Source organism: Astatotilapia calliptera, chromosome 14 (assembly GCF_964374335.1).
Source record: "Astatotilapia calliptera chromosome 14, fAstCal68.1, whole genome shotgun sequence".
Taxonomy (NCBI): Eukaryota; Metazoa; Chordata; class Actinopteri; order Cichliformes; family Cichlidae; genus Astatotilapia; species Astatotilapia calliptera.
Genome location: NC_137435.1, coordinates 5,305,046 through 5,317,289, shown reverse-complemented (window position 1 = coordinate 5,317,289; position 12,244 = coordinate 5,305,046). Strand labels below are relative to the sequence as shown.

General features: G+C 44.3%; 1 protein-coding gene across 4 annotated transcripts in view; it reads left to right on the top strand.

Moving 5' to 3' along the window:
- sptbn4b (spectrin, beta, non-erythrocytic 4b) overlaps positions 1–12,244 on the top strand; it is a 111,636-nt gene that overhangs the window by 12,597 nt on the left and 86,795 nt on the right. For all 4 annotated transcript variants that reach the window (XM_026191934.2, XM_026191932.2, XM_026191933.2 and 1 more), the window contains exons 2-4: positions 5,079–5,236; positions 5,699–5,850; positions 9,673–9,846. In XM_026191934.2, the coding sequence (XP_026047719.2) occupies positions 5,092–5,236; positions 5,699–5,850; positions 9,673–9,846 (471 nt within the window). In that variant the 5' untranslated portion in view covers positions 5,079–5,091. The remainder of the gene's footprint in view (positions 1–5,078; positions 5,237–5,698; positions 5,851–9,672; positions 9,847–12,244) is intronic.

The window sequence follows — 12,244 nt, the reverse complement described above, 5'->3', positions numbered from 1 at the left end:
TATATGGCCTGAGGATGTTATTCAAATAACTTATAGATTGTGCTGAGAAACGGTAACGTTCGCACAGAAAATCATCAGGAAATGATAAAATGTCCAAACGCGCTCTAATCACTCTCTCCCGGCGGAGAGCTCTGCGGAGAATTTGGGCTTCACGATCTACTGGCTCTTCAAGGAAGGGACACGCCATGTCCGACACTTCCTACTGTCAGGTTTCTGACAAAGGGGCGGAGACAGTCAGGGTTAGTTGTAGTAAACCTGCTAGGGGGCAGGTTAGCTTCACGGCGTGTGTCGTCATAGTGACTCACTCAGGCTTCAGCTGAACTCGCTTTGTGAAACCGAAAACCCAGAGTTTTCGTTAACTCAGGGTATACTTACTCAGTTTTTCCACTAAACCGGCTTCCTGAAACAGGGCCCTGAGCCTTAATAAGATACAGTGGCAGCACAGTTGTGGAGAACTTAATCTGGCTGACTGCTGGTTTGTGGTGCTCCGAACATGTGTCGGTGCAGAGAGCCTTCTGATGGAACACCAGAGCTCATGTTTGAAGATTATTTCTTTCCTTTACCTAAATAAAGCAAATTGTTGTCTGTTTTAAATGCTAACATCAGTAAGTCTATAAAGAACTAATATCGGCTGATATTAAATCTGGTTGAAATTCAGTTAAAAAAAACAAACCCTGCAGATCTCATGATCAGTCTAAATGCTGTAAATGGGCAAAAATTAAGTAAAAACTGCAATCAAAAGATAAACTATTGACACGTTAGACATTGGACCTCTTTTCTGCAGATACACGATTCACCTGCAGGCCTCTTCTGTTGCTTTATAGTCATTACATCAGTCTGGCCACAGATATTTCTCAGTGAAGGTCCCCATGTTAGTACTCCTGGTTCTTTCTGGGGTGTTTCTGTCTAAACATTCACATGAGCCTGCTGGCTTCATGGCTTGCGATATCAGTCAGTACAGAGCATGGTGGGACTCTGCAGCCAACCTCAAAGGTGGCTCTCACACGTTCTGAAGGAAAATGCTGGCGAGTGACTTTAGTCCACACGGGGGATTAGAGTGAAAACTGTACAGGGATTTAGGGACATTAAACAAGGGGCTAGCTCATTTACAACATCTGAGATCACACCATCAGCTGCCACTCATCTGAAAACTAATCACAAAATAGAGCGCTGCGTGATGTTCTTAGTGCGGCCGTAAAGGGAGAGCCCGTGTTTTAGGGATGTTTAAGAGGAAAGGTCGCGCTTTGGTGTCGAGAAAAAAGAAAAGGCTTTTGTCCCGAGCCATCAGTTTGCACTAATATTCAGCAGTCATGCAAGAGCTTGGAAGGATTGTAGTAGGAATGACCTTTGCAACCCAACTGTTTAATTATTGTAGTATAAATGTAAACATATGCATTTGACTCATTTGTTCTTCTTTGAAAACAGAATAAACCTGGCAATATATTATAAACAAATCCTTCATTAGAAGTATCCAAATGTTCAAAGAATACAGCATTTTCATGATTTTTATTTCTCACAAATTGTATTTTTTTTTTTTTTTTTTTTTAAGATAACGATGAGTTGAGGAATAAAATGTACTGTATAAAGTAGAGAAGATGTATCTATTGAAAGGTTGGGCTTAATTTTATCTCTTTTTTTACATTTCCAAAACAATTCTATTAGTATTTTGTTATTTAAAGGTTAAAGTTAATTGAAAAGAACATTTTGTATTGTTGTCTTTTCATTCACTCAGGTTACCTATAAATTTATCTGATTTACTGTAGGCTTCACTTTGTTGGATTTCACTGCAGTCCTCTTTCTGCATCATCACCAGATAGAAAGCTCTATAATATTTATCCTCTCCAGGGAGGACAGCTAAGTGCATGTGCACAGCTACTTCTTCTCTTTCTGTCTTGCAGGGCACGCTGACATTTACTCGATATGGCTATGTTGTTTTTCCAGTGGTTTAGGTATAGTGACAACCGTGAGCTTGGGTTTTTGTTGCAGAGGGAGGAGGAGGCCAGGAAAAAGGTGCCAGATGAGGAGAGGAAAAAGAGATTACAGAGAAAAGGGAAAAAGTCTGAGGCAGGAATCTTCAGAGAAACCTTCCTAAACAGTAACATCAAATGCTTATTTGACCTTTTATTTACTTGAAATCTTCATTCACATAAATTGAACTTAATGGGTGAGTATAGTGTTGCTAACATTAACTAAAAAGTAACAATACAAATTCAGGGCATGTAACTGTTGGGTGTATTCTTCCTATGTGTTGAAAGAAGGGTATAGGGAGAAATGGGGGAGGGGATTGGGAGGGGAAAGGGGGGAGAACATTTTTCATTCTGTGTTATCTTGTGAGGCATTTCAAGGACAGGGGTTTTAATGAGTGCACACTGGAAAGGCCGATGATTTTAGGATGCTGAAGGATGACCACCAAACATACTGCTGTATCTGCTAAAAAAAACAACCATACTGAAACAATGTAGCCACAAAAATGAGCCAGCAGTTTTTTAAACATCACTTTCTATCTTTGTAAGAAGTTTAAAGAGAAATAAGTGTATGACAAAAGAAGCCCTCTGGATAAATATACAGAGAATACATTTCTATCATCAGTCTTTCCCCTTGAACCCACATGTGTAAAAGCCTAGTTGGCTGTGGGTTTGATTCCCAGTGGGGCCATGGAAACAAACATGTATTCTTCCCCCTCCCTCCCCTTTGTTAGCAGCCTTGGAGAAGAGCACCAAATGGCATCTTTTATATCCGTAGGCACATCTGCTCCTCACCAAGAGAAACCATTGCATGTATTTTCCATTCATCGTGTGTGTAACACAAAGAGTGAGAACATGAGAAAACTAACGATGCTGTATTTACCTGGGAATTCTTATTAGATTCCCAATGTGCATCTAAAATATTTATGATTTATTTAATGTCCAGTGCACTGCTCTATACATCATTACCGACACGAGCTTTTATATTTCTAATGCCTGTTGTGATACGTACAATCCCTGGTCACTTTATTAGGTACACCTGGCAAGTGCTTAATAACATGAAGAATTAAGAGCAGCCTTAATTCGTCACTGTGGAGGTTCAGTAAGGTGCTGGACACATTCCTGAAAGACTTGAGGTCCATGTTGGCATCATAGCATCGCACAGTGATGCATAGATCAGCTGACTGTAGAGCCCATACAGTGAACTCACTGTCATGTGAAAGATGATTTGAGCTTTGTGACATGGTGTGCTATCCTGCAGAAGATGGGCACACTATGATCACAAAACGTGTTCAGATGGTATCAAGGGGCCCAAAGTTTGCCAAGATTATATCCCCACACACCAGCACCAGGCTGAATCGCTGATACAAGATAGGATGGATCCATCCTTTCATGTTGTTTGTGCTAAAGACTGGCCCTACCATCTGAATGTCACAGAAACGGAGACCAGGCAACATTCTTTATATCGTTTGGTGAGTATAAACTGTAGCCTCAGATTCTTGTTCAGTTTGAAGGGTCAGTGTGTTGTGTGTTCAGAGTCCCTCTTCTCCATACCTTGGTGGTAACACGTGGTTATTTGAGCTATTGTTGCCTTCCTGACAGCTTGAAGTAGTCTGGCAATTTGCCTCTGACCTATGGTATCTACTCATTAGATATTTTCTCTTTCTTAAACCATTTTCCGTGGAGATGGTTTGTGTGGGAAGATCTCAGCAGTTCAGCACTTTCTGAAATTGTCAGACCAGTCCATCTGACCAGTTCCTACCCTAAGCCTAACCATTAAAAATCAATGCGAACTCTAACCTTCAGCCTAAACCTAACCATAACCTAATTGTACTCCTGACACTAAAACCACATTTTGAGCCTCAAAAATGCCTTCAAACCAGTGGGGACGGGCATTTAGTCCCCACAAGTATAGTAGCATGCCAATTTTGTGTCCTCACAAAGATGTCTAAACATGTATACACACACACACACACACACACTGAAAACAACAAACTGTCAAATTCAGGAAAAGACAGGAGGTACCATCTATTTTTTTTGCATGACACATCCTTTATATGTTAAAGAAAGCATTTAAAAAATTTGAAGAGGGTGTGTATGAAGAAGGCTGAAACAGACAGTACCATCTTTTTGGTGCCTTAATTTGGAAAAACCCACATTTTTATTTCAGAGCCTCCAAGCTGTTCTAGCAGAGACGCGTTTAAGTTTTCACCCAGTCTGCTGATTTTTAATGTGCGCTCTGAATTCTGTCGCGAGTGCCACAAACCGAACCGTGCATTGCTCGAAGCAGACTATTTACACCACATTATCCAGTGCTCACTGTTAAGGTTTCATTTTAATTTTAATTGAAGCCTCTAACTGATATCAAACATCTCTGTGAGCTCTTCAAATGAATGCAGCGGAAGCTGATGAATATCAGAAAATTGAACAGGAGGTTTTTCATTGTTGTTGTTTCGAATGTTTCTGTTTCTTAACTCTCAGCCGGCACAGTGTGATTTCATGCAGAGGTTTAGAAGCTATTTTTATGTACCTGCTTTCAGCTGTCAAAGGGACGGGCTGAAGAGATGAGATGCCCAAATCATTTTAAGTCTATTTTAAGCTTTGCTATTGTAAAATGCTTTGATGCCAAGGACAGGTACTGCATCATTCATGAACAGGAAAGGACCTATTGACTCCTTATTTCTGCAGAAGTCTCCTTATTAAACCATGAATTTTGAGTCTGAATTTCTTTGCTGGCTAAACTTGTGCGGTTGAATAAGGGTTAAGAGATATCTAATAAGGACGTGTGAAGTCAGTTTAGTTTAATTTAATTTAATTATCAGGTGCGAAAGGCTCTTCACCTGTGGGGATGGAGCAATGGCACTTCTTTTTCTCTCCTCTGCATGTGCCAGTGTGCTCACATACATATATATGCATTTTTGTATGTGAGTAGCGCATTAAAGCAAATCCACTGATATTTATATTGGCTCATTCAAAACATATTTCATCAAGCATGACTGTACAGATGATTTTTTCCAATTTCATTTTTATATGTTACCAGGAAGACTTTATCCCATCCTTTATTTCACACACAGGCTGATATCAGATATTATGACAGCATTTGATTTTTCGCAGGGCGTCGGGCGCGATGGCTAATGCCTCTCCAGACCTGGACAACGCGGAAGCCCAGCGCCAGCTTAACAACAACAACCGACCAATCGGCTCTGGCTTCTGGGAGACAGAGTGTACCAGCTCCAAACTGTTCGAGTGCTCCCGCATAAAGGCCCTGGCAGGTCAGAGGTCACAAGCAGATCAGTGCACATGCTTACTCACATTTACACAAATGCAGACATTTGACCGTATTATCTGTTCATATACAAAATGAATAATACCTACTTTCAGGGCATTTTTAAACAATTAATCAAATGCAATTTAATAAAATGTAATTTATATAGCACCCAGTCACAACAACAGTTGCTTCAAAGTGCTTTATATTTTTAGATTTTTCATCTCTTAACTGTTTAATAGTGAATTATGTGCACCTTGTATTTTAGGTATTTGAAGAAAATATTTCATAAAGTATTAGATCGACTTTGTCAGGCAAGGGGCAAGCATGAGCGTGCATGCAGCTGAAAGCAACAAAAGGTCTTTCAGGGCCATTTGAAGTGATTCCGATCTAATCATTTCACATATATAAAGCTGATATTATTGTATCTGTTCCTTTAACTTAAAATGTCTTTCCTAATTTCCCTCAGATGAACGAGATGCAGTGCAAAAGAAGACTTTTACAAAGTGGGTCAACTCTCATTTAGCCAGGGTGTCCTGTCGCATATCTGACCTTTACAACGACCTGAGGGATGGATACATGCTCACCAGACTGCTGGAGGTGCTCAGTGGAGAGCTGCTGGTAGGAGCCGTCATGGTTTTAGTTTTGTAATCCTTCATTTTTGTTCATTCTGTCAGTTTCTTCCTGACTGATTTCATTTTCAGAATCAGAATCAGAATCAGAAAGGGTTTTATTGCCAAATGTTGAGCGGGTTTACAACATTAGGAAATTGCTGCGGTGCTTCAGTGCAAGCATACTGTCATAAATTAAGCTTAAATAGACATGAAAATAAAAATGAGAATAAGAATTAAAAGTGCTAAGTAGATAGATAGACATATACATGAGTGCAGGTGGTGATCAGTGCCAAACATAGAATGATGCAGTGACACAGCGTAGGGTCATGTGTTAGTGGTGGGAACAGTCATACGGTTATTGTTCATGTGTTCAACAGCAGAGGGGAAGAAACTGTTCTTATGGCGAGAGGTTCTGGTGCGAATGGACCGGAGCCTCCTGCCTGAGGGGAGCAGGTCAAACAGACTGTGTCCAGGGTGAGAAGGGTCAGCTGAGATCCGGGCTGCACGCCGCAGTGTCCTGGAGGTGTACAGGTCCTGCAGAGATGGGAGCCTGCAGCCAATCACCTTCTCAGCAGAGCGCACAACACGCTGCAGTCTCTGTTTGTCCCTGATAGTGGCTCCAGCGTACCACACGGTGATGGAGGAGGTGAGGATGGACTCGATGATTGCGGTGTAGAATTGCATCATCGTCCGTATTGGCAGGTTGAATTTCTTCAGCTGCCTCAGGAAGTACATCCTCTGCTGGGCTTTCTTGATGACGGAGGTGATGGTGGGCTCCCACTTCAGGTCCTGGGTGATGGTGGTACCCAGGAAGCGGAATGAGTCCACAGAGGTGATGGGGGTGTCAGTCAGGATGATGGGGGGGAGTGGAGTTGTGTGCTTCCTGAAGTCCACAATAATCTCCACTGTCTTCTGGGCATTCAGCACCAGGTTGTTGTGGCTGCACCAGGACACCAGACGTTCAACCTCCCTCCTGTAGGCAGACTCATCCCCGTCCGAGATGAGTCCAATAACGGTGGTGTCATCTGCAAACTTGATTAGCTTGACAGACTGGTGGGTGGAGGTGCAGCAGTTGGTGTACAGGGAGAAGAGCAGGGGAGAAAGAACACAGCCCTGAGGGGAGCCGGTGCTGATGGTCCGGGAATCCGAGACATTCTTTCCCAGCCTCACATGCTGCTTCCTGTCCGTCAGGAAGTCAGTGATCCACCGGCAGATGGGATCAGGCACATTCATCTGGGAAAGCTTGCCTTGGAGATGGTCTGGAAGGATGGTGTTGAAGGCAGAGCTGAAGTCCACAAACAGGATCCTGGCGTAGGTTCCTGGGGAGTCCAGATGCTGCAGGATGAAGTGTAGGGCCATGTTGATGGCGTCGTCTACAGACCTGTTGGCTCTGTATGCAAACTGCAGGGGGTCCAGGAGGGGGGCCGTGAGGGTCTTGAGATGGGAGAGAACCAGGTGCTCAAATGACTTCATGACCACAGATGTCAGAGCCACGGGTCTGTAGTCATTTAGTCCAGTGATCCTAGGTTTCTTGGGGACAGGGATTATGGTAGAGGACTTGAAGCAGGCAGGCACAGGACATGCCTGCAGTGAGGAGTTGAAAATGCCAGAAAACACTGGGGCCAGCTCGTTTGCACAGTGTCTGAGGGTGGCAGGAGACACACCGTCTGGGCCGGGAGCTTTCCGAGCATTCAGACTCCTAAACTGCTTCCTCACATCTGCTTCATGAATATGAAGAGTTGTGGTGGGAGGAGGTGGTGTGAAATCTTCTTTTGTGTGGGGTGAGGAGGGGGGTGTTGTAGGTGAACAGTTTGAAGGTGGTGATGGCTCTATGGAGGGGGAATTAGTGTCCAAAGTGCCTCTATTGTTGGGGTCGTTGGAGGTGTGAAGGCTGCCTGATGGCTCATCAAAACGACAGTAGAAGTCGTTAAGGGTGTTGGCCAAGAGCAAGTCATCAGTGGAGTGGGGGGTTTTAGGCTTGTAGTTGGTGATATTCCTAAAACCTTTCCACACAGAGGCCGAGTCATTCTCTGAGATCTGCTGCTGCATCTTCTCAGAGTGATGATGTTTAGCAACGTCCACTTCTTTAGTGAACCTGTACTTGGCCTCTCTGTAGCAGTCCCTGTCTCCGCTTCTGAACGCCTTTCTCTTTTCCAGCCACAGCTTTTTGAGTTTAGGAGTAAACCAGGGTTTGTCATTGTTATAACTCACCCTGGTGCGTGATGGCACAATGCTGTCCTCACAGAAGTGGATATAGGAGGTGACAGTGTCCGTAAACTCGTCCAAGCTGTTAGAAGCAGCCTTCATTGTGTCCCAGTCTGTAGACTCCAAACACGTGCGAAGCTCCTCCACAGCCTCGTTGCTCCACAGTTTTTTAGTCCTCACGACAGGTTTGGAGAGCTTCAGCCTCTGTCTGTACGCGGGGATTAGGTGGATCATGACGTGGTCAGAAAGTCCGAGTGAAGCGCGGGGCACCGCGCGATAGGCCCCGCTGATCGTGCTGTAGCAGTGGTCTAATGTCCTCTCCTCTCTGGTCGGGCATTTAATATACTGCTTGTATTTGGGAAGCTCATGGCTCAGATTGGCTTTGTTAAAGTCCCCAAGAGCAATGATGAGAGAGTCCGCTCCATGTGCAGTATCTGCTCCGCGAGTGCGCACTGAGCTGCCTGCGCATCCGCATCTGGCGGGATGTAAACAGCGGCCAGGATGAATGAAGCAAACTCCCGCGGAGAATAAAACGGTTTGCAGTGAATAAAAAGATATTCCAGAGAGGGAGAGCAGTGCTGAGCAATCACTGTTACATCTGTGCACCAGCCACTATTAATGTAGAAGCAGACACCTCCACCTTTGGTCTTACCAGAGAGAGAGGCCTGCCGGTCCGCGCGCAGCAGATGAAAGCCCTCCAGCTCCGTAAAACATAAGACACAGGAGGAGGCAAAGTCTCTGTTCATGCTTCTCATCAGGGCCAGCTCGTCTATTTTATTCCTGAGTGAGCGTACATTGGAAAGGAAGACCCCAGGAAGAGCAGTTCGCAGTCCACGTCTCCTCAGACGCACGAGTGCGCCGGCTCGCTTACCTCTCTTTCGGCGTCTCACTTTCCTGATCAGAGTCTGCAGTAAATCTGCCGCAGATGCGACAAATATTGGAAGTAAATCCACAGGTGTTGTAGTCCTGTAGTTAAGAAGCTCTTCTCTGGTGTAAGAATATCCAGAGGAGTGCCCAGACACAGAAGTTATGCACAAAAACAAAACAGAAGTAACGCACTGAAGCACCAGGGCATCCATACGCGGCGCCATCTTGGATCATTATCCACTCAGTCCATTCAGTCCATATTTTGACTGAATATTTGCCCTCATTGACGGACTTTTAAAAAATTGAATAAAGAAATTTGAAGGGCGTCTGTAAATTTCACAGATTAGAACATTTAAAAAAAAAATCATATAACCCATAGTGTCCAGGGTCTTTGGCTCTGCAGAAAACCCTTTTCTGGTTATTTTCCACTTGAAAGGAGGGAGCATGTAATCGGTTCTGTCTTTGTTTGTCTGTCTGTTTGTTACCAGTCAGTTACCACTTTGCCTGGTATATGATGTCTCCTTAAGTTTTCCTTTATTTCACAGTGGGGGCATTTGTAAGAAAGGACTTGCCCTTGTGCTAAAAATATCCCCAGATTCTCCTCAGTGGTTTTTACTTCTGTCATTTCTAAAAGTAAATCCAACCTTTTGACTGTCTTTGTTATTATTTTAACAATGTTTGCTATAGTCCCACATGTAGTATGTCAATAATAACAGTTATCTTATTAAAAGTACTCAAACTCTTCTTCCTGCCACAGCCGAGGCCCACACGAGGTCGAATGCGGATCCACTGCCTGGAGAACGTCGACAAAGCACTGCAGTTTCTTAAAGAGCAGAGGGTTCACCTGGAAAACGTCGGTTCCCATGACATTGTGGATGGAAACCATCGCCTTACCCTGGGCCTTATCTGGACCATCATCCTTCGCTTTCAGGTAAATTTAAAACACAGATTCATCGTGACAGATTATAGCAGTGTGGACATCTGATGAGCCAACTTTGTCACTGTATAGAGAAAAGGTGCTTTTATTGTATTCCAGGATATGAAGTGTTTCTTTACGGATGTAATATTTGAATGCTGGTTTTGCGGAAACTTGCTGTGCAAAGTTGCTGTGATCAGCAGTGCATCGTTTATCTCTTGGTGGTTTGGGGAAGGCTGTCACATGCGCTGCGTCACCAGTGTGCGACAGCCGTGTTTAGTGGATGAAGCCTTAATGTCACTCAGTGTCTGACCAGCAGCAGTCGCCTTCCAGTCTGCTCTTCAGCAAGGACACACGGGCACACTGTTTTATCTACCTTACCTGAGCCGGCTTTCATCTGTCTCATCGCACACCCTCTGGCATGTACATACCACACACATGCACACACTCACACACAGGGTTCCAGGCCTCAGCAGCAGTGATACAGGATCACCTTCTTCCCTGTAAGTACAGCAGAAATCTATGGCTTCTCTTTATATTGCTTCAGTGCTACAGCGTGGCATTGGCTCACACTGCTAACATGACATTATTCTGATGCCTCTGTAACATTCACGGTGCACAGTCGCCTATCAGCTTTTCTCCTGGGACTGAGTATTGTCATGCTAGACCTGGCTACCCACCACAAAGCACATTTGCCAGCACTGCTAATAGAATTATCTTGCAGCGTGTGCAACCCTCTGCAGGCCATGCTCATGAGACAGAGAGGATCAACGTTCACTGTGTGCAAGACAGCTCACTGATACAGAAATCTGCAGATACAGAAATCAATAAGTGTGTTGATGTACGCTGATTATTACCGCGTGATGGTTGTGTTTTTGGTAGCGTTTACATACAGTGGGGCAAAAAAGTATTTAGTCAGCCACCGATTGTGCAAGTTCCCCCACTTAAAATGATGACAGAGGTCAGTAATTTGCACCAGAGGTACACTTCAACTGTGAGAGACAGAATGTGAAAAAAAATCCATGAATTCACATGGTAGGATTTGTAAAGAATTTATTCGTAAATCAGGGTGGAAAATAAGTATTTGGTCAATAACAAAAATACAACTCAATACTTTGTAACATAACCTTTGTTGGCAATAACAGAGGTCAAACGTTTACTATAGGGCTTTACCAGGTTTGCACACACAGTAGCTGGTATTTTGGCCCATTCCTCCATGCAGATCTTCTCGAGAGCAGTGATGTTTTGGGGCTGTCGCCGAGCAACACGGACTTTCAACTCCCACCACAGATTTTCTATGGGGTTGAGGTCTGGAGACTGGCTAGGCCACTCCAGGACTTTCAAATGCTTCTTACGGAGCCACTCCTTTGTTGCCCGGGCGGTGTGTTTTGGATCATTGTCATGTTGGAAGACCCAGCCTCGTTTCATCTTCAAAGTTCTCACTGATGGAAGGAGGTTTTGGCTCAAAATCTCACGATACATGGCCCCATTCATTCTGTCCTTAACACGGATCAGTCGTCCTGTCCCCTTGGCAGAAAAACAGCCCCATAGCATGATGTTTCCACCCCCATGCTTCACAGTAGGTATGGTGTTCTTGGGATGCAACTCAGTATTCTTCTTCCTCCAAACACGACGCGTTGAGTTTATACCAAAAAGTTCTACTTTGGTTTCATCTGACCACATGACATTCTCCCAATCCTCTGCTGTGTCATCCATGTGCTCTCTGGCAAACTTCAGACGGGCCTGGACATGCACTGGCTTCAGCAGCGGAACACGTCTGGCACTGCGGGATTTGATTCCCTGCCGTTTTAGTGTGTTACTGATGGTGACCTTTGTTACTTTGGTCCCAGCTCTCTGCAGGTCATTCACCAGGTCCCCCCGTGTGGTTCTGGGATCTTTGCTCACCGTTCTCATGATCATTTTGACCTCACGGGATGAGATCTTGCGTGGAGCCCCAGATTAAGGGAGATTATCAGTGGTCTTGTATGTCTTCCATTTTCTGATGATTGCTCCCACAGTTGATTTTTTCACACCAAGCTGCTTGCCTATTGTAGATTCACTCTTCCCAGTCTGGTGCAGGTCTACAATACTTTTCCTGGTGTCCTTCGAAAGCTCTTTGGTCTTGGCCATGGCGGAGTTTGGAGTCTGACTGTTTGAGGCTGTGGACAGGTGTCTTTTATACAGATGATGAGTTCAAACAGGTGCCATTCATACAGGTAACGAGTGGGGGACAGAAAAGCTTCTTACAGAAGACGTTACAGGTCTGTGGGAGCCAGAGATTTTCCATGTTTGAGGTGACCAAATACTTATTTTCCACCCTGATTTATGAATAAATTCTTTACAAATCCTACCATGTGGATTCATGGATTTTTTTTTCACATTCTGTCTCTCACAGTTGAAGTGTACCTCTGGT